The sequence below is a fragment of the Mugil cephalus genome, chromosome 18, assembly GCF_022458985.1.
Source record: "Mugil cephalus isolate CIBA_MC_2020 chromosome 18, CIBA_Mcephalus_1.1, whole genome shotgun sequence".
Lineage (NCBI taxonomy): Eukaryota > Metazoa > Chordata > Actinopteri > Mugiliformes > Mugilidae > Mugil > Mugil cephalus.
In genome coordinates, this window is record NC_061787.1 from 2,536,654 (window position 1) to 2,563,113 (window position 26,460).

A 26,460-nucleotide genomic window follows, 5' to 3' on the forward strand; every position below is an offset into this window, starting at 1 on the left:
TACGACCTAGAGTGAAGTACAGACAAAGATCGCATATGGCTGACAACCCCACACTGTTGTCATGTGAACAAACGGGAGCTGCATGATTCATTTCAAACTGACTCGGAGTCGAAGGAGAAGCCATAAGCAGCGTTTTTTTTGTAGCTGGCATGTAACTTTTAATCACAAAACAGCAAAGGTAAGACATGACCTACTTTATGATTTTGAGAATGTTATTTCCGCGACTCTTTGGCTTCTAGCTCTCTGCATTTTTGTCGCACAGTGAAGAGACAGACATCGTTGTAATCAGCAGCATCCTTGATATCCCGGCGTTCATGTGACATATTTTGTGTTTGTGTGTTTTTTCTGGAGTGGTGAGGTTAATGGAAGCACTAAATGAGACGTTCCCTGTATTCATGTTTTCGTCACATTCCCATAGAATTGCTCGGGGTTTTATTTGTGTTTCGTTTGTGCCTGGTAGAGGCTTTTAGATGAGTTTCTCCCCGTCATTTCGGTGTGTTACATATGGATGTGTGCAATGGTGCGTGCTGTCATGCGGGATAGACCCTACCTCACCTCGCACGGTTTTAGATTTTAGCGCAACTTTTGACATCATTGTCATTGATCATGAACTGTTACTTGCAAAGGTATCAGCTTATGGCTTTAAAATGTCAGCTAACAATTGGATAAGAAACCAGCTTTGCAGTAGAAAACAATTTGCCACGTTCAAGGGTAAACTTTCGAGTATACAAATATTAGATTGTGGGGTTCCACAGTGAAGTTGCTTTGGACCTATTGTGTTTGTTTGTAGCACTCTTATGAGTTATATGCTTTATTTATAATTACTGTTATAATTAGGGGTTTGTTGTTTTTTTTTTTTTTTTTGTTTTTTGCTTTGTTTTTAATCTTTGCTTGACTGTTTAGAATTGAGGTAAGTTATAACTTCATCTCTTATTCATTTTCTCATTTAAGATAATTGTTGGTTTCGTTTTGTGTGAAGATGGTATTTATCAAGCTTTATGAATTTGTTAATTTTATGTGTACTATAATTGTTGTTTTCCAAGTGTATTTATTGTGACCCCAGGAAGAAGAGTCGCTGCTGAGACAGTGACTAAAAGGGATCAGAATAAACTCAGTGCATGTAGTTTTAGCAATGTAGAGAGGAGGAGCTCATCTGATCAGGTGATCAAGTTGAGAGCAGGGAGGGGAGTTGACGAAACAAACACACAGCACATGTACAGCTAACGCAATGTATTCCCTAACCCCAACCCAGTCGTAACATTTCCCCTAAAACCAAATCCTAAACCTCAAACAGCCTCGTGGAGGCTCTGATGTAGAAAACTGGGACTGGTCCTCAGAAAGGTAGCTGTACAAGTGTACACACACACACACACACACACACACACACACAACGTGGCTTCCAGGAAAAGAGAGGAGGAGCAGTGAGTGTGTTCAGTTTGTCCAGACTCCATTTTTGATTCAGAGAAGAAGGATGAAAACAAAAGAGTGAAGCAGGGTGAGTGTTGATATTCTTCTTCTTCTTTTTCTTCTGAATAGACCACTCTGTTACAGGCCTGCTGTATTCATTGCATTCATTTTCAGAAGCGTGCACAGGGCAGACAACAACATAAAACTGAGTGGAAAAGCTTAGTTAGAAAACAACGGGGTTCCTGCGGCTTCCAATAAGTAACATAGAATAAACAAATTGGATAAACATAAAATAAATGAAAAAACACAACGCTAGTGACAAGTAGTTCAACTGACTGATCGGTATATACACTCTATACATTTAAGTCCAAAATGACAACGAGGTGTTCACCTTCAGTCCACTGTAAAGGTCTAGTGACTTTTATGGAGATATGTAAATATAGAAATGTGAGTTGATGTCATATGTGTTGCTCAGTAGCTGTCTTCTGGATGCTGGTTGAATAGAACCTACAGGTGATGGAGAAGGTGGTGTTCTTACTTGGTGCACCTCTTTAGGAGGTACTGCCTCTGGTGACATTTCCCGAGGATCTCCCCCGTGTTAGAGGAGAATTTCAGTGGAAGCCGAAGGGCTGGGCTGTTCTACTGTGAGTGGCCTGCCAGCATAGACGGGAAAATTGTGTCATCGGCATATTTGACCAGGAGGAAACTGGGCAGTGTAGATCTGCGGTCATTGGTTTAGAGGATGAGAGAGAGCAGTGGAGTGAGGACACGGATCTGAGGAGAGCGAGTGGAGGGTTGTCATAGGTTGGAGAAGGCGTCGTTAACCACTCTCTGACCTGTGGATAAAAAAGTCCAGGTGAAAGTGGTAGGAGAAAAGAAGCACACACAGAGCAGACAACGACATAAAAGTGAGTGGTAAAGCTTAGGTGGAGGCCTCTGGTGAGATTTCCTGAGGATCTCCTCCATGTTAGAGGAGAATTCCTGATGGTACCCATTATCTTACTGTAACTGAAGCTGTTGTGAACTCATGTGTTTGTGGTTAATCTCTCAGACTGACTGAAGGCCAGAAGATGGAAGAAGAGGAGGACAGAGTCCTGGACGGCTGTCTGCCTATGGAGAGTGACTCATGTGTAGATGATCCTCCTCCAGACGTCAGCGAAGAAGAACCTGGACCCTCAGACACAAAGTAAAACAACTAGTACTAACTGGTTCATGATGCATTTCACTGACTTCTGGCAGTTCCAGTTAATTTTCTGTCTCTGATGATGATTAATTTTTACTGAAATACTAAAACAAGTTTTTGTGACTTGTACAAAAGTCATGAGTCATGTTTTCCTCTTAGACCTAGTTTTATTCATCATATTTAACCAACGTGCTTGGTTACAGTTGCTCAGTTTCACATAAATAGATACACTCTTGAGAGCCTCAAGCAGAAAAAAAAACAGGTGAAAATATTTTTTTTTTAATAAAAGATAAGATAATCAAGTAAAGTAAAATAAAATAGTATAAGCAAACAGTGCTCAAAATTTCAAAATATGAATATGAACAAACTATCGACAGAAGAGAAAATATAGATTATATACATAGCAAGGATTAAAAAGTTGTAGTAATGTGCATTAACATGAATAACACGTAGTGATCCTGGGTTTCTTTCACACCATGTCCTACCTCATTGTCCATCTGGACTGTGAAGCACCATCCAATCATCTTTCTTCATTTGTCTGAATATCTCTGTACTATCTGTACTTCAAACTTCATCCAGTGCATCTGTCACATCATCAATAAACACAAGTGACTCTGAGCTATTGGAACTCATTCCTGCTCATGGTCTCACTGTGTTCTTCAGATGATGTTGTATTCTTCAGATCAGGAGTCGTTCCAAGTCTTCTCCAGACTTTTATCTACATGTTGTTAATTTGGTAAAATCTAATTTGGTCTTTGTGTTTGAGGTTCATGAATGATTTGCACTTGTAGTAGCACTTGAGTATTTTATTTATTGTAGACGAAATTATGTTGTGATGTGTCTTTTCTACTGTGGAAAGGATCGACCACTGTTGTATTCTATGGACGGCCTGACATGTGAAGCTGTTTCGACTGTCATCTGCAGTCTTCTTCAGAGGCGCCATCTGTTAGGAGTGACAAAAAGGTGTTCCTCCTGTAGGCGTGACCGACCTGAGCAGTTTTTTTATGACCTAGAGACCAGAGCCATTCAGTCATCACCAACTCTCTGTAGACCATCTTTCTGGAGAAGTTATGTGGATAACATTCCTGAAAAAATAAAAAAAGGACACACACAGGAGCTAAGGGACCATTTAAATTTACACCCCTGGAAAACATACAATTCACACATGAACAAGAGGAAAATAAAACCATACCATTTCTGGAGATAAAAATACTCCACAAAGATGATGGCAGCATCAATATAACAATACACAGGAAACCCACACACACCATTAGTACCTGTCAGTGGTGAAAACTTGGGCCAGTATCGTAACAGAGGAGAAGGAGAGACAGGAAAAACAATACATTTGACATGCACTCATCCGTCCAACAATAAAGGGAAAAAAAGTTGAGAACAAAGAAAACAGGAAGAGAAAACCAAACAAAAACAAACAGTAACAGAACCAACACAGAGAGCCTTCAGAACGGATGGCTACATTGTAACTCAGGTTGTGGGTACATATATATGGAGAGATAGTGTCGACACAAAAGAGAACGCAAAACATACACACTGCAGTCAAACCCTTCAAAAAACGTTTAGTTAGCCAACTTTTAGTACACCCAAAAGACAAGGTAAAAACGAATAAAAAATGCAGCATCATTTAGAAGGTACCCTCCACATCATGCAATAAAACCTACGTCTGTGAAACAGGGAGAACTTTGAACATATGAAAAAAAGAACACCAAAAGGAATGCAAGAAGGAAACATCAGGTCGACTCACAAGAACGCAAAACAAAAAGCAGAAGAACAAAATCTAAAATCGGTCATACCGGATCATCGCAAATGAAAATCAAGTTATGAACTGAACCGGAGCAAGAGTCATCCAATCAGAGAATAACAACTTCAAGCGTTGGATCATGGAGGCCATCCAGATCAGGAAGCGGGCGGACAGGACCATGAATTGACATTAGGGAGCATTCATGCTTTCCCACACAGGGGACTCTCTCCTCCAGAGACCATTGGACGGCGAAGGGTGTGGCTGATCTGGTGGTGACCCGTCAGCTCCGTCAGGTCGGCCATGCTTACAGGAGGAACACCTTTTTAAAAAGTACACGTCACTCTTACCAGATGACACGTCTGAAGAACACTGCAGGTGACAGCCGAAATATGTCAGGTATTTATAAATCTTACTTATTCCCTTTGTCTTACCAAAAGAATCAGACTCCATTATTGAAAGTTTAAAGATAACAAAATTAATGTTTTTGAGCCATGTAAGATACTAGTCTGGGTTTTTGATCCAGGAAGTACTCATGGCATTTCCGTAGTAAAACACCTGAGAACATCTATTTCAGAGTGTCAACCCATCAATATTCATATATATTTGTCCTAATGTTGAAGTGTTTACAGATTTACAACTGGGCTGCTAGTGGATGGATTGAACTGCAGTTGGACAGTGAAGGACATAATCAGCTCTCTTTGATGGAAGGCTTTTACTGTGTCTGCAGGAAATGTTGTGATTGTATTAACGGCAAACAGCAGGTAGATCACTCAGTGTTTAATAAGACAGACAGAAAAAGCAGTTCATTGTGTTGATGAAAGCAGGGGAGTTGAAATTAAACTTTTGCTGTTCTCTGTGACAGTGATGTCAAATGTTGATACTTTAGTGGTGATGAAGAAATGTGTTGACAGAAAGAGGAAGAGGAGTCATGTTTCTGTGGAGGAGCAGCTGTCCTGCTGTGCTTTGTGTCAGTGCGTCCTGAAGGATCCAGTCTCTACCAGCTGTGGACACTGGTTCTGCAGACAGTGCATCGCCTCATACTGGGACCAGTCTGCTTCATCAGGACACTTCTCCTGTCCCCAGTGTAGACAAAGGTCCAGAACAAGTAAGACTGTCCATCTGTCTGCTGATGGACTCTTGATATATATATATATATATATATAGATTCTATATCTTGATATAAATAGATTCTATGATCCCTATAGTTTTATTTATGCACATTCGTTTCACATACCAGCCTTATATTACTCATGAAATTTGTTAGTTACTACTGTTCATTTACTACTTGTAGAATTTCAATCAGACAGAATATTAATACAAGAATTCACATTTTGATTCCTTGATGATCACATTACATCATGTTTAACTTCAGTGTTTAACATTTCAACATTGGAACTAATGCTACGTCTGGATCCATGCTGTCATATACACTGTCTAGCCAAAAGTGGCCATCTGGATTTAACTAAAGAAGCCTCTTATTGCATAAAAAGTGCATGGGGAAAGACACACCTCATGGTGGTGTAAAAGATGTTAGTCTGTTTTCATTGGGTCAAACATCCAAGGAGATGGAAGCAGTTTTAGTTGTTCTGGAAGCAGGAACAACTAAAACTGTCCAACACTGCATTATTTATTACCACTAATCGGTAAGGACAACCGGGAAAAATAGTTCTGCCACACTGCTACGGGCAGATTGAACAGCACAACGTCTCCAATCTGACCGACCGACCGACCGACCGACCGACTGGTCGGTCGGTCGGTCGGTCGGTATACATATACATATACATATATATATACATATACATATTGTTAGGAGCAAGCTCCGCTTAGCCTCAGGAGTCAAGGCCATGGCTAAGTTACCTACTTAACTACTCTAGGCTAGCTATGTTGGGCAAGGAAAACTTCAACAAACATATAATATATATAGTATTAAATACTTCCGCATTTGCTTCACTGCTGAGCACCGGAGGTTGCCGCTTGGATAGAAGCATTTCTAATTTTTCTCTAAAATGATTTATATATGAAATAAAGAAAAACCTCTTTACAAAGACTGTTTCTGTTCTTTGCGGCTTCAAACAGGATGACTGTTTTATTTTTGTCTCTCTTTTGTTCTTCTTTCCATCAGACCATGTTGGTCTGCAGGAGGCTTTAGATGGATATAAGATCAGTCTGAGAAGGAGATATGAACAAGAGACTGAAGGAACTGATGTAACAGGAAGAGGAACCCTCCTCAACAGGATCTGCACTAAGCTCTACATCACAGAGGGACAGAGTGAAGAGGTTAATACCCAACATGAGGTGAAGCAGCTTGAGACAGTTTCCAAGATGGAGGCCCTCCATGACACTCCAATCAGGTGCCACAACATCTTTTCAGCCTTAGCCTACAATCAGAGACGCATCAGAGTGGTTCTGACCTACGGTGTCGCTGGTGTTGGAAAAACCTTCTCAGTGCAGAAGTTCACTCTGGACTGGGCAGTGGGTTTGAAAAACCAAAATGTCAGTGTGGTGATTGTGCTTTCATTCAGGGAGCTGAACTTGATCAAAGATGAGCAGTACAGTCTTCTCAGGCTGCTCCATGTTTTCCATCCAACATTACAGGAGGTCACAGCAGAGCAGCTGGCTGTCTGTAAACTTTTGTTCATCTTTGACGGCCTGGATGAAAGCAAACTTTCACTGGACTTCAACAACAGTGAGGTTGTGTCTGATGTCACACAGAAGGCATCAGTCAACGTGCTGCTGACAAACCTCATCAAGGGGAAGCTGCTTCCCTCAGCTCTGGTCTGGATCACCTCCAGACCTGCAGCAGCCAATCAGATCCCTCCTACATGTGTTGACAGGGTAACAGAAGTACGAGGCTTCACTGACACCCAGAAGGAGAAGTACTTCAGGAAGAGGTTCAGTGATAAAGAGCTGTCCAGCAGAATCATCTCCCACATCAAGACCTCCAGGAGCCTCCACATCCTGTGTGCAGTCCCAGTCTTCTGCTGGATCACTGCTACAGTTCTGGAGCACATGTTGACTACGGAGCAGAGAGGAGAGCTGCCCAAGACCCTGACTGGCATGTACTCACACTTTGTGATGGTTCAGACAAAGAGGAAGAAGAACAAGTACCATGAGGGACATGAGACGAGTCCACAGGAGCTGATGGAGGCTGACAGGGAAGTTCTTCTGAAGCTGGGGAGGCTGGCATTTGAACATCTGGTGGAAGGAAACATCATGTTCTACCAAGAAGACCTGGAGCGCTGTGGTCTGAATGTGACAGAGGCCTCAGTGTACTCAGGTGTTTGTACAGAGATCTTGAAAAGAGAGAATGTGATCTTCCAGAAATCAGTCTACTGCTTTGTTCATTTGAGCGTTCAGGAGTTTCTGGCTGCAGTCTACATGTTCCACTGTTACACCAACAAGAAGACAGAGGTTCTTAAAGACTTCATGGGGAGAGACTACCAGGTCTCCACTGAGTCTCTGGATGACTTCCTATGTGGAGCCATGAAGAAATCCCTGCTCAGTAAAAATGGTCACCTGGACCTGTTTGTTCGCTTCCTTCATGGCCTCTCTCTGGAGTCCAACCAAAGATTCTTAGGAGGTCTGCTGGGTCAGACAGAGAACAGTCCAGAGATCATCCAGAGAACCATCAACAAGCTGAAGACGATGAAGACTAGTAAAATGTCTCCTGACAGAAGCATCAACATCTTCCACTGTCTGATGGAGATGAACGACCTCTCAGTTCATCAGGAGATCCAAGAGTTCCTGAAGTCAAAGAACAGATCAGAGAAGGAACTCTCTGTGATCCACTGCTCAGCTCTGGCCTACATGCTGCAGATGTCAGAGGAGGTTCTGGATGAGTTGGATCTGGAGAAGTACAACACATCAGAGGAGGGACGACGGAGACTGATCCCAGCTGTGAGGAACTGCAGAAAGGCTCTGTGAGTCCTGATCATTAACAGAATCAATCAGATGTTGATCAGATGATCACCTCACTCTGTTTTATACTCATTCAGTCTGGATCTAGATGTAAATGATCTGATTTTATAACAGATTTACATGTTTTCTAATCACAGATTTAGTGGATGTGGACTCTCAGAAACTCACTGTGAAGCTGTGTCCTCAGCTTTGAAGTCCAACCCTTCCTATCTGACAGAGCTGGACATGAGTAATAATGACCTGAAGGATTCAGGAGTAAAGCGTCTGTCTGCTGGACTGGAGAGTCCAAACTGTAGACTGGAGACTCTGAGGTCAGTTGACTGGCTGGAGCTGTTGGAAGTTTTCTTTAGTTGTTTGATTCAAATCATTGACAGCAAACCTTGGTAAATACGTTGCTTTGGTGCAAGAGTCCATTCACTTCTCTACTGATGATAAAAACTAAATACACAGTCACAGACTGTTACTGATGTTGTTGAGTCAGACTGACAAAAGGCTGCTGCTGAGTCAAACACATCATACATTTCATTGGAGCTCAATTTATATTCTTCATTCAGGTTGAATTACTGCTGGTTGTCAGAGATCAGCTGTGATTCTCTGGGACCAGCTCTGAAGTCCAACCCCTCCCATCTGAAACATCTGGACCTGAGTTACAACAACCTGAAGGATTCAGGAGTGAAGCAGCTTTGTGGTTTTCTGGAGAGTCCAGACTGTAGACTGGAGACTCTGGAGTGAGTTCACTGTCTGTTATGTTGTAGATCTGATATGTTTAATCACCAACTGAATCTAATTCATGTTCATTCAGAACTTGCCTCCGTAAATCAGTAAATGTCCTTTAGTTCAAGAGGAATGTTGAAGAAACTGTAGAAAATGTCCACAGTTAGTTGTTAAACTAAATGAAGCTTGAAGTCTGTATGTTGAGCTGCACATTTAAACCTTGAACACACCTGATTGAATTATTTTATACTGATCTTTCATTCTTTATTCTGGTGAATGGGAGGCTGGACAGCGGGTCTGTAAAATTTGGCTTGAAGCAGAGGACTGACTGCATCTCTGCCTATGTCTCTCTCTGAGTCAATTATCTAACGTCACCGCTAAAGAACTGAGGGAATCTAGGGAGACTGTCTGATCCCTTACTGCTAGCTCATCCTAAAGCTTTTCTGTTAACCCCCCTAAGAATACACCCCGTCACGCTGAGACGTTCCACCCCAAACCTACTGCTAGAACTCTGAACTCAAGTAATCCACCACGCTACGCAAACCCTGTTTGAGAGAAAGAAGCTGACTAGAAGCGTAACATGACTGTATAGAATGCTCAAAAACTCTTATGATTTCCTCTACAAAAAGAACATAGGACTTGACTAAAGAATACTTTGCCATACCAAATTAAGAGTCAGTATATGAGAAGTGGAAGTCAGTGAAGTCAGTGGTGTCGGGTGTGCATGAATGAAGAGTAAGCGTCTGAATGGTGTAGAATGTAGGAGACATACGGATAACCTCATGGAACACAACTAAACAGGAATGTGAAGAGTCTGGGAAGAAGAGCAAAGAGAGACTGATTAGACAGACAGGACCTTTGTAACCTTGTCACTCTGGATACAAACAGCATTCTCTCATTATATACCAAGAAGACACCAGGAGCGGAAGTGAAAAGAGGGACTCACAGCTGTTAACATGTTAAACAGTAGTAGCACATAATGCATGAGTAGTAACAGATAAGAAATGAGAGGATAAGAGCTCAGTGCCAGAGAGAAGAGAGTAGAGGATAGGAGCTCAGTGCATCATGCCCCAGCAGCTTAGGTCTATAGCAGCATCACTAAGGGCTGGTTCAGTCCAGCTGTAACTATCAGCTTTGTCAAAGTCTTAGCCTAATTTTTTAGCATCATTCTGAGACAGATGTTCCTGATGTTGACCTTGCTGATGCAGGTGACAGAATGCAGTCCTGGTCACTTGCTTTATGTGACAGTTAAAGTACATATCCCGATTTCTCTCAGTATGACTGGGGGCCCAGGTGCGAGATAGAGAGTCTGTTTGTAGATGACATGATGATGATCCACAATAACAGAAGGACTGTTGGAAAAATTCCATATACCTGTGTATGTATACATTGATAGACAGTTATACAATAAATAGGTTGTAAGGAACATTGGACTTAAGCAGGTTGCCGGGATCAAAGTTTAGTAACCAAAAGTGTTCCCAGAATACATGCATCAACTGAATTTTATTGCACATGTTTATGGCTCAGCACAAAACATTAACACACATACCAAACTATAAAAACTACACATCAGACATTGCCGTTAGGTTGTTTCATGGTTACGTAAAGTACACATCTTTTCTATGATAAATAATGTCCTGCTAAGGGTGTAAAGAACGACAAGTCTGCGGCTTCCGTCTGGTTCTTTGACTTCAATGTCACTTCTAGCACTTCTGTGTAAATTAGTCAGTAATCAGTTAAGTTATAAGTTATATTGCTCATTTTAACACAACATGTCTTATTACATTTAATCTAAATCTTTTATTCTTTATTCAGATTGGAGGAGTCCAGTATGTCAGGGATCAGTTGTGGTTTCTGTTGTCTGAAGTCCAACCCCTCCCATCTGAAACATCTGGACCTGAGAAAAAACACGAAAGATTCAGATGTGAATCATCTTCTTGATCTTGTGGAGAGTCCAGACTGTAGACTGGAGACTCTGAGGTCAGACTCCATGTTTTCTTTCTGTGCTGAGATGAATATGATGGTAAAGTTTTGGTGACATCAGGCTGATTTTCCACTAACACACTGAGGATCTCCATGGTAATGTCTGGTTTCTTCTGTGCTTTAGTCCACTGACTGTGGCATGTTGAGCTCCAGGTTTCAAAGATTCATTGAAGAAGAAAAATCACAGAAGAAAAACAACACATCTTTAACATGAACTTTAAACAGCTCTGAACATATGATTTCAAGAAGGAACTTTCTGAACACACACCTTTTATTCTTTATTCAGATTGGAGAACTGCAGGTTGTCAGAGATCAGCTGTGATTATCTGGTCTCAGCTCTGAAGTCCAACCCCTCCCATCTGAAACATCTGGACCTGAGTAACAACAGCCTGAAAGATTCAGGAGTGAAGCAGCTGTGTGGTTTTCTGGAGAGTCCAGACTGTAGACTGGAGACTCTGAGGTCAGTTCACTGTCTGTTACTGTTGTAGATCTGATATGTTTAATCACCAACTGAATCTAATTCATCTTCATCCACAACTTTCCTCCATAAATCTGTAGGGTCCTTTAGTTCAAGATTAGTTTTTTTGCAGCAGAAACTGTAGAAAATGTCCACTCTTAGATATTAAAGTCAATGAGGCTGAAAGAGAAGTAAATTAAGGACTCAAGTCATGAGTCACAAAAGTTGTTTGTTCACAACAGAATAAGGCCTGAAGTGGCTCCACCTGTTTTCTTTTTAACCGTCTATAACTTGTCCTCCCATTGCGACTAGAGCGGCTCAGAGGCATCAGTCCACCACAGGGACGGGATGCTAAAACATGCTAGCAGCCAGGCAGCAAACACAGGTTCAAAAAGTCTGTTTACAAATAAATCTGACTAAGAAACACAACTGTTTGGTACGAACATCATGTACTCCAATACATTTCTACTAGAGTATGTCTCTCCAAACAGCAGCTTACAAACACCTGCTGCCTAATTCTCAACCCAGCAGACAAGCACATGTAGCCTAAATATTACTGTTGCAGTATAGTTAGTGGATGGAAGCTTGGCTAGAAGATACAGCAGTTCAATGACAGACATAGATTAGAAAGCAAGAAAAAACATTATTAACTTAGACCTGAAAGTATTCACAGAAAACTCAAATCAGTTCTGACACTGATTACTACATCTTTTATTCTTTATTAAGATTGAAGAACTGCAGTTTGACAGAGGTCAGCTGTGATTCTCTGGTCTCAGCTCTGAAGTCCAACCCCTCCCATCTGATACTTCTGGACCTGAGTAACAACAGTCTGAAGGATTCAGGAGTGAAGCAGCTGTGTGGTTTTCTGGAGAGTCCAGACTGTAGACTGGAGACTCTGAGGTCAGTTCACTGTCTATTACTGTTGTAGATCTGATATGTTTAATCACCAACTGAATCTAATTCATCTTCATCCACAACTTTCCTCCATAAATCAGTAAATATCCTTTAGTTCAAGACGAGTGTTTGTTGCAGAAACTGTAGAAAATGTCCACTGTTAGTTGTTAAAATCAATGAAGCTTAAAGGCTGTTAGGACACAGTAATGTTGAGCTGCACATCTAACACCTGAACACATCTGATTAAATTATTCATGATTGTATCAATATCTTTTATTCTTTATTGAGATTGGAGAGCTGCAGTTTGTCAGAGATCAGCTGTTACTATCTGGTCTCAGCCCTGAAGTCCAACCCTTCCCATCTGAAACAACTGGACCTGAGTAACAACAGTCTGAAGGATTCAGGAGTGAAGCAGCTGTGTAGTTTTCTGGAGAGTCTAGCCTGGAGACTGGAGACTCTGAGGTCAGTTCACTGTCTGCTACTACAGTAGATCTGATATGTTTAATTTATTTTCATATGTAACTTTATGTGAAACAATTTATATGGGTAGCAGCTACTACAGGACCAGTTGATTCTAGTCAGGTGGTGCTTTGCAGACCCATAAGGCAGACGCTGAGTACACAATCAACACTGAATGTATTAATAAAGTTTGGCTAAAGGGCAGGGAAGACTGAGAGTTGAGGGTCCAAGTGACTGCACAGTGCAGCATAAAACTGAAGAGGGAGTTTTTGAGTGTATTTGATCACCGGCAGATGGGAGCTTCTGAATCGCCACACACCACAGACTCCGTGAAGCCTAAACACAGTGGCACAAGTAGGTCCGCTGTCTCCTGAGAGGATCGCAATTTATGCAGGGCCGCAAAATGGACAGACTTTGAAAAATTATCCACAATGGTGAGAATGATGGTGTCACCTTGAGATGGAGGTAGCTCACTAACAAATCCAACGCTATATGGGGCCAGGTGCGACTTGGGACTGGCATGGGATGGAGAAGACCAGCAGGAGGCAAGTGGGATGTTTTGCCGTGGGCACACACCTGGCAGGTAGCGCACCCATGGACGGCCACCAAAAGTAAGGTTCTTTTAACCCCGGGATGACAGGCCTAACGATAACAATGACCCCACTGCAGGACTCACCACATCAGGCACAAAGCACTTGCTGGGGGGCTGTTGCCAGGGTCCGATTGGTCGCAGAGTGCCTCATCGATGCCGGACTCAATTTCCCATTTCACCTCTCCTGCCACATGGGAGAGGGCAGAATAGTATCCTGGCTTGAGGGGAAGTCTGAAACATCTGTCTGAAAAGTGAATCAGGTTTTCAATTCTTATTTCCAGGGTGGTAAGTGATGGTGAAATTGAAATGGCCAAAAAACAAAGCCCACAAATCTTGATGAGAGTTGAGATGTTTCGCTTTTTGGATGTATGCAAGGTTTTTGTGGTCTGTCCATACCAGGAATGGATGGTCCACCCCCTCCACACAGTGCCTCCACTCTTCCAGGGTCAGTTTTATAGCCTACAGCTCCCAGTTCCTCACATTGTAGTTGCATTTGGAATTGGTGAGTCTGTGGGGGAAAAACAGCACTGGAGTGCAGCAAATTGTCAAGCTGACCACGCAGGGAAAGGACCTCCCCCACTTCCACCTCCAAGGCATCCACCTCTACAACAAACTGACTGCTGGGAATCAGGTTGGGTGAGGATGGGAGCCAAAGTGAAAAGTCTTTTGAGGCACTGAAAAGCAGCATCCGCCTGAGGTGACCAGCAGAAGGGGACCTTGGAGGAGGTAAGCTGGGATAAAGGGGCTGCCACGGAGCTGTAAGTTCTTGTGAATCTTCTGTAGAAGTTCGCAAATCTCTATAACTACTTCACTGTAGTGGGGACTGGCCATTCTGCTACAGCCCTAATCTTTTCTGGATCTCCCATTACCTGCCCACTCGTAACGATACATCCCAGAAATTTGACTGAAGTTGCATGTAACTCTCACTTCTCTGCTTTGACATAAAGTCGGTTTTCCATAAACCATTGGAGTACCAGCTGAAGTTGCGAACAATCCCAGCTGCCAAGGAACCATCAATATATTTCTCCATCGCTGATTCCTCGACACATGCAGCTCAAGCTGGGTGGTTTGGTGGGTTACTCAGGGGAGTCATTTTTCATCTAGTGCTCTGACAATGATGGCGTTTCCAAACAGTTTGGTTGTGAATCCATCTTGCCATGCTATCACTTCATCAGTCAATTTGTGCTCAGCTCCGAATGTTACCAAGGCAGAAAACTGCAGGGGCCCTGTGGGAGTACTCAGGGATGCTGGCACAGAAAAGCACATAGCGCTGGGTGAGGAGAAGTGAGTAGGGCTCACCTGCCCCTCCTCAACAACAGGAGAGCCGAGCATTTTGGGTGTAGGGGGAAGGCAGAAACAAAATGACCCTTGTGGCCACAGTATAGGCATTCCTTGCCTGTCATACAGCTGAGTCGCTCCTCCTGAGTCAGGTGGATTAGGCCCAGTTGCATTGATTTGTTTTTAAAAATGGGTGGTGGGAGAAGCGGGGGGTAGCCAACAATGAAGGGTGGACACAGGAGACTGGTGAACAAAGGCTGGACAACATCTCTGTCTATGTCTCCTCTGAGTCAATTATCTAACTTCACCGCTAAAAAAAAGAGGGAATCTAGGGAGACTGTCTGATCCCTTACTGCTAGCTCATCCTTAAGCTTTTCTGTTAACCCCCCTACGGATACACCCGAGACATTCCACCTGCAACCCACTGCTAGGACTCTAAACACAATAGAGTAATCCGCCACGCTACGCAAACCCTATTTGAGAGAAAAGGTGACTAGAAGCGTCAAGTTACTGTATAGCTCAAAAACAGGACAAAGTCATACTATTCTTTTCAACACAACATATCTGATTACATTTTATCTACATCATTTTTTTTATTATTCAGATTGGAGGACTCCAGTGTTTCAGGGATCAGATGTTCTTGCTGTTGTCTGTGGTTCAACCCCTCCCATCTGAAGCATCCGGAGCTGAGAAAAAACAACCTGAAGGATTCAGATGTGAATCATCTTCTAGCTCTTGTGGAGAGTCCAGACTATAAACTGGAGACTCTGAGGTCAGACTCCATGTTTTCTTTGTGTGCTCAGATGAATATGATGATAAAGTTGTGGTGACATCAGGCTGATATTCTACTGATCCACACTGAGGATCTTCATGGTGAAGTCTGTTTTCTTCTGTGTTAAAAATAACAATTGTTTTATATTATGGCTGAATCTGTTATTAAATGACTTATTGTATATAATGTTAAACTATCTTGATACCACTCTCTCAGAAGACAAGGTGATTAAAATGTCTTGGTTTGTCTAAACCAGAATCTATAAGAGTTCACTGTGATTGAACAACGTATCTCAACATGAACTTTAAACTTTAAACCGCTCTGAACACATGATTTCAAGAAGGAACTTTCTGAACTCACATCTTTTTCTCTTTATCCAGATTGGAGAGCTGCAGTTTGTCAGAGATCAGCTGTGATTATCTGGTCTCAGCTCTAAAGTCCAACCCCTCCCATCTGAAACACCTGGACCTGAGTAACAACAACCTGAAGGATTCAGGAGTGAAGCAGCTGTGTGGTTTTCTGGAGAGTCCAGACTGTAGACTGGAGACTCTGAGGTCAGTTCATTGTCTGTTACTGTTGTAGATCTGCCCTCCCCCCACCTTCATGTCTCCTCGCCTCCCTGCCTAGTCCCACCAGTGACACACATGCACCTGAGCAAAAAGAAAACAACTCAATGAGACGTCGGATAATTTAATGTGCAGTGTCAGTCACCACCATCATGTGATACGGTCAACAGACCAGCGTGTACTGAGAACATCAGCGATCAAAAGAGGAGATAATAAACAGAAACGGACATGTGGTGTTAAACTTCTGGGCCAAAAAAACCTCGTTCTCTATTGATAAACCGAGCGCCGTTCAGCGGATTGAAACACTTGAGGAAGTTTACAAAGTGAAGTTAACCCAGCAGAAAGCACATGTGGCCTAAATATTACTGTTGCAGTATAGTCATCAGATGGAAGCTTGGCTAGAAGATACAGCAGATAAATGACAGACATAGATTAGAAAGTAAGAAAAAACATTATTAACACTTAGACCTGAATGTATTCACAGAAAACTCAAATCAATCCTGACACTGATTACTACATCTTTTATTCTTTATTCAGATTGGAGAACTGCAGTTTGTCAGAGATCAGCTGCGATTCTCTGGGACCAGCTTTGAAGTTCAACCCCTCCCATCTGAAACATCTGGACCTGAGTGAAAACAGTCTGAAGGATTCAGGAGTGAAGCAGCTGTGTGGTTTTCTGGAGAGTCCAGACTGTAGACTGGAGACTCTGAGGTCAGTTCACTGTCTGTTACTGTTGTAGATCTGATATGTTTAATCACCAAATTAATCTAATTCATTTTCATCCACAACTTTCCTCCATAAATCTGTAAATGTCCTTTAGTTCAAGACCAGTGTTTGTTGCAGAAACTGTAGAAAATGTCCACTGTTAGTTGTTAAAGTCAATGAAGCTTGAAGGCTGTTAGGACACAGTAATGTTGAGCTGAACATTTAAAACCTGAACACATCTGATGGAATTATTCATAATTTTGTCTACATTTATTTTTTATTATTCAGATTGAAGAGCTGCTGGTTGACAGAGATCAGCTGTGATCCTCTGGCCTCAGCTCTGAAGTCCAACCCCTCCCATCTGAAACATCTGGACCTGACTGGAAACAGTCTGAAGTACTCAGATATGAAGCAGCTTCTTGATCTTGTGAAGAGTCCAGACTATAAACTGGAGACTCTGAGGTCAGACTCCATGTTTTCTTTGTGTGCTCAGATGAATATGATGATAAAGTTGTGGTGACATCAGGCTGATATTCTACTGATCCAAACTGAGGATCTTCATGGTAAAGTCTGGTTTCTTCTTTTGTGGTTTAGTCCATTGACTGTGGCAGAGCCATATTGAGCTCCACATTTCAAAACTTCATAGAAGAAGAAAAATCCTCCACTGGATGATTGACTCTGAAACTCTGACACTCTTCATTTCCACCTTAAATCTGTCAGACATTTAGAACAGAACTAAAATCATTTCCACCACATCAGACTGGAACTAATAAATGTTCAGTATTTACCTTGTGGAGTCTAGTGATGATTATAGTGGCAGGTGAGGCTCAATTTGTAGAGTGGGTTGTTCACGAACCTGAGGGTTAGTCCTTTGATCACAGGAATGTCCCAGGTGCCAATGTGTACTTTAGCAAGACACTGAACCCCCAATTGCTCCCAGTGCATGGCACTGGTGTGTACTTGTGTGAGCAAATGTGTTTGATGTGTCTGTGACTGTAAATTACTTTGAGTACCAATAGGTATAAAGGCGCTATATAAAAACAAGACCAGTTACCATATTCAAAGCAGACAGCATCAATTTTCTGCAAAATGAGACTTTGTTTGAATATATCCTGACGTGTTTGTTTACTTTGAAACTTTAGAATCTTCAGTGGAATCAGAAATAACTTTTTCTGCACAACATGATTTTGTAGAGATGGAGCCTCTGGTGGAGCTGTCAGAGTTCAGAGCTGAAGTCACTATGTCTTTATTTTGTCATTAATATAAAGAGAGCTCTTCTTCACTTGTTCTGTTGGACTGTTTAAAGCTGTTTCCTTTTGGCTTCAAATGTTCAGCTGCTCTGAACACATGATGGAACTCTGAGTGACGCCAAACAGGAACTTTGAAAACTCAAATCTTTCCCATCTTTTATTGTTTATTCAGATTAATCAGCTGCAGGTTGTCAGAGATCAGCTGTGGTCCTCTGGCCTCAGCTCTGAAGTCCAACGGCTCCCATCTGAAACATCTGGACCTGAGTGGAAACAATCTGCAGTATTCAGATGTGAAGCATCTTCTGGATCTTCTGAAGAGTCCAGACTGTAAACTGGATTCTCTGAGGTCAGACTCCATGTTTTCTTTGTGTGCTGACATGAATATGATGATGAAGTTGTGGTGACATGAGGCTGATATTCTACTGATCCACACTGAGGATCTTCATGGTAAAGTCTGGTTTCTTCTTCTGTGGTTTAGTCCATTGACTGTGGCAGAGCCATGCTGAGCTCTTGCGACAGTCCAGCACAGGGTAGAAGGGTTTAAGATGCTAGCTAGATCAGCATACATGGAGAGGCACAATCGAGTGGCTGGGATACTCTACAGGAACATCTGTATCTAGTATTGAATAGAAGTACCCAAGTCCCAATGGGCCACACCACAGAAGGTGGTTGAGAACAACAGGACCAAGGTTCTGTGGGACTTTAGCTTCCAGACTGACAAACAGGTCCTGGCTAACCAACTGGACATAGTGGTGTTGAACACAGAGCACAAGAGGATGGTGGTGATAGATGTGGAGATACCAGCTGACACCAACATTAGAAAGAAGGACACGGAAAGGTTGATAAGTACCAAGGGTTTAAAGAGCAGCTGGAATGGATGTGGAAGGTTAAGGCAAGCGTGATCCCTATGTTAGTAGGAGCACTCACCAGTGCAGTGACAAGTTCTAGGGACAGCTAAGATACTGCACAAGAGTATATACTGTATATGGCTTCAGAGTGTCCTTAACACAGTCTTGCAAAAGAGATGCGTGGAGGGTCGGGCTTTGAAAGGAATGTAAGTGTAGACTTGATAAATATAAAAACTGGGAAGTACCGTCTTCAGATTGGTGTGATTGAAGTCACCAGGTACAACAAAAAACCCATCAGGGGGTTTGTTTTGTTGACTCCTGATTCTTACATATAGCCTGTGTACATCATCTCCAGGAATGGATCACATTTCAAGAAGGAACTTTTTGGACTCACATCTTTTTTTCTTTATTCAGATTGATGAGCTGCAACTTGTCAGAGATCAGCTGTTACTATCTGGTCTCAGCTCTGAAGTCCAACCCCTCCCATCTGAAACATCTGGACCTGAGTAACAACAACAACCTGAAGGATTCAGGAGTGAAGCAGCTGTGTGGTTTTCTGGAGAGTCCAGACTGTAGACTGGAGACTCTGAGGCCAGTTCACTGTCTGTTACTGTTACTGTTACTGTTACTGATATCTCTGAGTCAGAATTCACTCTTATTCATTATTGGCTAAAAAAAAGTCATGTTTGTTATTAAATATTAAAAAAAAGTGGGCATTTATTTTTATAAAATAACAAAGGACCTGGCACACTCCAGTGTCTTCCTGGGAGGACAGGAGCTTGAGCTCATAAATGAGTTCAAGTATCTAGGGATCACTGTAGATTCAACCACCACCTTCAAGAGCCATGTTAAAAACATCTCTAGAACAAAAAAATTAACCTTTCCAATTTCAAAATAATTAGGGCATCTTTAACAACAGAGGCAATGAGGGTGTTTATGCATGTAATGGTCTTTTTCTTTCTTTGAGTCAGACACTCTGGTTGTTCACAACAGAATAAAGTCTGAATTGTCTCTGTCTGTTTTCTATTTCACCGCCTATAACTTGTCCTCCTACATCTTTTATTCTTTATTAAGACTGGAGAGCTGCAGTTTGTCAGAGATCAGTTGTGATTCTCTGGTCTCAGCTCTGAAGTCCAACCCCTCCCATCTGAAACATCTGGACCTGAGATTCAACTACAGTCTGAAGGATTCAGGAGTGAAGCAGCTGTGTGGTTTTCTGGAGAGTCCAGACTGTAGACTGGAGACTCTGAGGTCAGTTCACTGTCTGTCACTGTTGTAGATCTGATATGTTTAATCACCAACTGAATCTAATTCATCTTCATCCACAACTTTCCTCCATGAATCTGTAAATGTCCTTTAGTTCAAGACCAGTGTTTGTTGCAGAAACTGTAGATAATGTCCACTGTTAGTTGTTAAAATCAATGAGGCTCAAAGGCTGTTAGGACACAGTAATGTTGAGCATTTAACAATATATTTTATCTACATCTTTTATTCTTTATTCAGATTGAGTTGGTGCAGTTTGTCAGAGATCAGCTGTGATTCTCTGGTCTCAGCTCTGAAGTCCAACCCCTCCCATCTGAATCATCTGGACCTGATAGGAAACAGTCTGATGGATTCAGATGTGAAGCAGCTTCTCAATCTTGTGGAGAGTCCAGACTATAAACTGGAGACTCTGAGGTGAGTGGATCCATCACTAAAGTGTTGGTGCAGTAATGAAGCGTTCAGGACTTTCAGCAGTTTCTTAGTGAAATGTGCAGAGGAAACAGACTTGATGCTAAAAGTCTCTGCAGGTCTGTGTGTGTTCACTCCAACACGTTAACATGAAGCTGAAAGGAAGCTGGCTGAGCTCCACAGCTGCTCCACTGCTGCTCTGAACAGGACTCAAGTCCCTGCTGCTCTTTCTACTGGATGTGATGATGAAGGGAAACACTCCTTCACCTCCTCTCTTCTTTCTCCTCCTCTCTACAGGTGGAAGTGGTGGTAAACAGGATGAGCTGTGTCCTGATGATCCAGAGGTTGAAGCAGCAGCAGCTTGTGTGGACAGAGACTCTGACTGCAGATAAATGTTTGGAGTCCTCGTGAAGCCATTTGTTTTCTCTCCCACAGTAAATCACATATGACACAATTCTTCCTCCTCATTGTTTCGTAGTTAGGATGCTGTTCTCCAGGTTATTCCTCCAGATAGGAGGATGGTCATTGTTCAGTTTTTGTTTCATCAGACCAGAAGGTATTTCTTCTAATGATCAGATCTTTGTCCTGATGCAGGTAATAAAACCACAGTCGGTCTTCTTCCTTGCTGAGCAGCCTTTCAGCTCATGTTGTTGTCAGACTAGTTTGACTGTGTGTGTCAATATTTATGTACCTGTTCCTGTTCCTCCACAGTCTTCACACAGTCCTCTGCTGTTGTTGAAGATCTGAATCAGAATTACTTTATTAAACCTAGGGGGAAATTACTTTTTGTTGCTCCTACTCAAAGGGTACCAGTGTTCAGCACAAAGAGCAGTGTAGGCAATCACAATAAGAATACATGCATCAGTGTATAAATAATACAATATATATATATACATGTGTTCCAAGTTTTTTTGCTTTTTAATAACATTGAATATGGGGTTTTGCACAGCAGGAAATTATTGCACATAGTGTGATGATTCATCTCGAGGAGACTAAAGGCATCTCTGAGTGACCTCCTGGTCCATGATGACCTGGGTTTAAAGGTTGACCTTAAATACATCCACCAGGAGCCCTCTACTACACTTAGTTAGCCAATCAGAAGCTCCTACGTTACGTTCCTAACGTTACAATGGACTGAGAGAATTTAAACCCACTGATATAGTGAACTCTAATCCAGAAAGTATTTTTAATTTATTTACTTATTAGATAGGGACAGTGCACATAAATGAACATCTATTCAGACAGCAATAGACATAAGTATGAATGATTATAGCATGAATGTTAATTAGCGTCCTCAGTCCCTAGATGGGCAACACAAAACATAGAACATGACAATAGATCCCAGTAAGAGCACATCACAAGAGAGGACATACTAAGATATTCAAGATTAATTGTTTTGTCTAAGAATCCCAAGATAACAAAGAACATATGAACCAGACATAGACATAAGGATAAGAGTAAAAAATAATAATACTAATAATATAATAAATAATCTTAAAAATAGAATAAGTAGGAATTACAAAGAATATACAGTCCAATCTACAGTCCAGTTTACTTAGGATATACAAGCATTTATATACAGACATTTTAAACTGAGAGAATTTTAACCCACTGATATAGTAAACTCTAATCACAAAAGTACAGAAAATACACATAAACTTCCAGCTTCACCTGTGTATATGGAAGTGCTTCCTTTAATAATGGCTTTTCATCTTTCTCCTTTAAAACGTTTCAAAAGCTTCTTAAAAATTATTTCACTGCTCTGTAGTAGCTGCTTGTTTTGTTAACTCCATGAAGACAGCCAGCATTATTTAATCAGCATTTACTTTATGTGCTTCTGCTGTTGTTTTGGTTCATTTTGGGTTCTCTTTAATATCCTGACATTTTAATTATTATTTTTAAGGTGGAAGCTTCAAATTCTCTTCCTGCTCTGTAGATTATATTGATCAAAATAAATAAAGAAATAATTTAAAAAATTAAATAACTACATCTTTCATGCTGTCCTTTATTTGGTGACAACCAACTATCTTTATCACTTACCTTTATCTCAGTCAGTGAACTCATCACAGACAGTGGTACAGTTAGTTTGTGTTGTGCAGTTTGTCAGAGATCAGCTGTGATTCTCTGGTCTCAGCTCTGAAGTCCAACCCCTCCCATCTGAAACATCTGGAGCTGACTCTCAACAGTCTGAAGGATTCAGATGTGAAAGATCTTCTTGATCTTGTGGAGAGTCCAGACTATAAACTGGAGACTCTGGAGTGAGTAGAGGGTTCCAGTCAGACAATGCTGCTTTCACCAGTATTGTCCTAAACACAGTTAGTATAAAAAATCAAGAGCCTCATGTTGATCAAGAAGTGAGCTTTTTTTGTCACAGTAGACAGTTATTTCAGATCTACTAAATGACTTCATAACAGCAAATACTATAGATATATAAAATTAACTTTGATGTTTATGTTCCTGCCTATGAAAAACCGGTAGACTTTACTTAATTTGTTTAAATAAATACAACTTAAAACTTAGATGTAATTAAGTAAATGTTACTTAATATCTTCACAACTGTTATGTTTTATGGTAAGTAAAATTAACTTGATACTTGCAAGTGAGTGTTACTTGATATTGCAGCATTAAATTTTACTTAAATTATTTGCATGCAAATACTTACAATATATTTTTTAAGCAAATCTTATGAGTTTTTTTTTGTGTGTGTGTGTGTGTGTTGGAGTTTTCTTGATGGTTTTGGGTGTGTCTCTTTAAAGACTTATTGATCCTGATCGTTTTCACTGGTTCATGTTTCAGACTGACTCCATTAGAGGAGGATGAGAAGGATCACATGTCATTCTAGAGGCTGAAACGAAAACTTGTTCACCGAAACCCACAGACACACATCTACATCCATTTAACTGAAACATTGTGATTTTAATATGAAGAGAAAGAGACAACATCTTGACCAAAGACCTGAGAAAGCATCCTGTTCAACAGAGATAAACACAAACACGCACGCATCTGTACTGCTATCTTAGTGAGAACATGATACATTCCCTAGCCCTATACTCTTATCCTAACCCTAACCCTAACCCTAGCCCTCACTATAATTTAATCGTAACCTTTCCCCCTATACCAAGTCTTAACCCTCAAACAGTAATGTAAAGAAGAGAGAGCCGGCCAAAATATTGTCACTCTGATAGTAGAAAAGTCAAACTGGTCCTCAGTAGGGATGTGTGTATTGATCCAGAAATATCAATACTTACAAGAAATATTAATACTTTCATGACACAGAATCTGTAATCAATTCTCAAAAAGTTAAAAGTGTGAGAGAGATGGAGCGCAGACAGATGTGAAACTGATCTCTATGATGGAAGCCTTTAAATCCGGAGAGGGAGGCAACATCGAGGCGTATAGTGAAAATACATCATAGTGGCCATCACAGGTATAGACATGCTGTGAATCATGTCAACATGCTCCTGTTTCTTAACAAAAACATAAATGTGAAATGATAGAAAATGTAGAATATGACCTTTGTTGTCAAAGTAACCTGAAGACCACCCTGTCTGGTCCAAAAGAATTACATCTAATCAGATGACAGAGTCAGAGCGACTGTTCTTAGCTTCATTTTTGTTTGAGAGCGTTTTTTTTTTCTTTTTAAATGTGATTTGCTCAGATTTTCAGTTGACTTGTTGATTTGCACAGATTGTCTTTAATTGCCCTGATTAAAGAGAAGCCTGTGTGTATCTGAGCTGTACACACACACACACAAACACACACACACACACACACACCAGGTGTCTTCCAGTAGAGAGGAGGAGCTCACCTGTCCAGGTGATCAAAGGAGGAGAAGTGAAAGTGAACATGTTCAGTCAAATCGTTCAGACTCCATTTTCAGAACACGAGGAAAACTGAAGACGGAGGTAGCGTGAGTGTTAATCTTATTTTTCTAATCGGCCAACGCTGTTAACTTTTTTTTTTTTTTAATTTAAGAAGCTTCACCTCAGTATCTTATATTTCACCAGAAGGTTTTAAAGTTACCAGGTGAAACGGGTCCTTGTTGTATTGTGGTAACCATCGTCTTCCTGGAAATGAAGTTGATGTAAACTCACTGAATGTTTCTGATTTATCTCTCAGACTGACTGAAGGCCAGAAGATGGAGAAAGAGGAGGACAGAGTCAGCTGTCTGTCTATGAAGAGTGACTGGTCCAAAGAAATAGATCCTCCAGACTTTAGTGAAGGACCCTCAAACACAAAGTAATAGAACTATTATGCCTATAGAACTACTATAATTACTCTTTAGATTAAAAAAGTAGAATAGAATAAACAACATACGAATATTGGCACATATACAAAAAGTAGTGAATTGCAACAGAAAGTAATTGGATTGTGACACAAAGTATTGCATGACAAACTGAAAGTGTTGCGCAACAGGTAGTAGAATATTGCACAGCATTGCACAGTACCTAATTAATGAATTGCAAGAAAAAGTAATAGGATCGGTGGTGCTCATTGTCCAGCATCGATGACAGTTTAGCCAGGACTCTCCTGTCACCCACCTCCCTCACTGAGTCCAGAGAGCAGCCCAGGATAGAGCTGGACTTCCTGATGACCTAAAATGAAGCAAAGAAAATTAAAGACTGCAGACTCTCAACTTCAATTTTAGAGTATTCACAAACTGGAGGAAATCTGTAGGAATTAAAATAATGATAATAATACACAATCCCCCCTTCTTCAGCCTCCTGAAAAACTTAAAATTGACTTTTCACATGTCAAGCCTACATTCTTTACATAACTGCAACTTAATTACTGTGGAATAAGTGAAACCTATGTTATCGTATTGCATTAATACATATTTGTTTCTGCAGAAGTCAGTACCACAGACAGAGAGCAGAGTCTACAGTATCCAGCTGTCTGTCTATGAAGAGTGACTGGTCCAAAGAAAGACCTCCAGATTTAAGTAAAGAACCTGGACCAAAGTAGGAGAACTGCTACTAACTTGTTCATGACTCATTTAAATCACTTCAGACTTCATCTCAGCTTCACCTAGAAAAGCTGCAATTTAATCTCAAACGACTGTTACAAATATGAAACCATCTCATTATCTACAGCAGCTGTAGTTTGTATGTTTCCTGTCAGTTAAATTACTTTACCTCAGAGTTTATCGGTGAATTGTGAGAATGGCAACATATTTGTTTCTGCAGAGGTCAGTACCACAGACAGAGAGCAGAGTCTCCAGTATCCAGCTGTCTGTCTATGAAGAGTGACTTTTCTAAACACAAACCTCCAAACTTCAGTAAAGAACCTGGACCCTCAGACACAAAGTAAGAGACTGTTTCTACTGTAAACTGACCTGATGGAAGATGATGATTTTAGGATGAAGTAGAAATGTTCTGCTGAAAGATTTATAGTCATGATGCAGATGTTGACGGGAGAGCTAAAATCGAAGGAAGGCAATTCAAACTTTTCCTGTTCTTTGTGTGCTTCTGGACACTGATGATATTTTTCACCAACAATATGTAAATGTATTAACAGAGACAGGAAGAGAAGTCATGTTTCTGTGGAGGAGCAGTTGTCCTGCTGTGCTTTGTGTCAGGACGTCCTGAAGGATCCAGTCTCTACCAGCTGTGGACACTGGTTCTGCAGACAGTGCATCACCTCATACTTGGGCCAGTCTGCTTCATCAGGACACTCCTCCTGTCCCCAGTGTGGACAAAGATCCAGAACAAGTAAGACTGGTCATCTGCTGATGGAATCTCGCTAAACTAAGTTCTTCAATCCCTATAATTTTATTTATTCACATGCACTTTACACACCAGCCTTATTTTGCTACTTACTGAGCTTTGTTAATTACTGTTGATACGAATTAATCTGCTCCTGTTGTAACTGACCACTAAGAGGCTTGTATCATGAAACAGCCAGAGGAAATGTTTGTCATCTGATTAGCAGTATTTTGTTGGCAGTGCAGTTAAAACCAAGAGTTCAGTTTATGAGTGAATCAGTCTTATATATTGCAGAGAGGAAG

The 26,460-nt window shown here is 41.2% G+C and overlaps 2 protein-coding genes across 2 annotated transcripts in view; both read left to right on the forward strand.

Moving 5' to 3' along the window:
• The window catches only part of LOC124995607 (NACHT, LRR and PYD domains-containing protein 12-like), a 1,019,357-nt gene that overhangs the window by 964,393 nt on the left and 28,504 nt on the right, over nucleotides 1–26,460 (forward strand). The window lies entirely within an intron of this gene.
• Nucleotides 1,123–22,440, forward strand: LOC124995609 (NACHT, LRR and PYD domains-containing protein 12-like). Its single transcript, XM_047568113.1, has 11 exons — nucleotides 1,123–1,495; nucleotides 2,459–2,593; nucleotides 5,258–5,459; nucleotides 6,423–8,266; nucleotides 8,402–8,575; nucleotides 8,819–8,992; nucleotides 11,248–11,421; nucleotides 12,145–12,318; nucleotides 15,794–15,967; nucleotides 20,286–20,459; nucleotides 20,751–22,440. Exons 2-11 carry the CDS (start codon nucleotides 2,478–2,480, stop codon nucleotides 20,764–20,766), a joined length of 3,222 nt encoding a protein of 1,073 aa, XP_047424069.1. The 5' UTR covers nucleotides 1,123–1,495; nucleotides 2,459–2,477; the 3' UTR covers nucleotides 20,767–22,440.

Bases quoted from the DNA above. Each gene is read 5' to 3' on its own strand.
- LOC124995609 (XM_047568113.1), top strand. From the start codon at position 2,478: ATGGAAGAAGAGGAGGACAGAGTCCTGGACGGCTGTCTGCCTATGGAG. The intron at 8,576-8,818 runs GTCAGTTGACTG...TTCTTCATTCAG, and splicing joins TGTAGACTGGAGACTCTGAG to GTTGAATTACTGCTGGTTGT. The intron at 8,993-11,247 runs GTGAGTTCACTG...TTCTTTATTCAG, and splicing joins TGTAGACTGGAGACTCTGGA to ATTGGAGAACTGCAGGTTGT.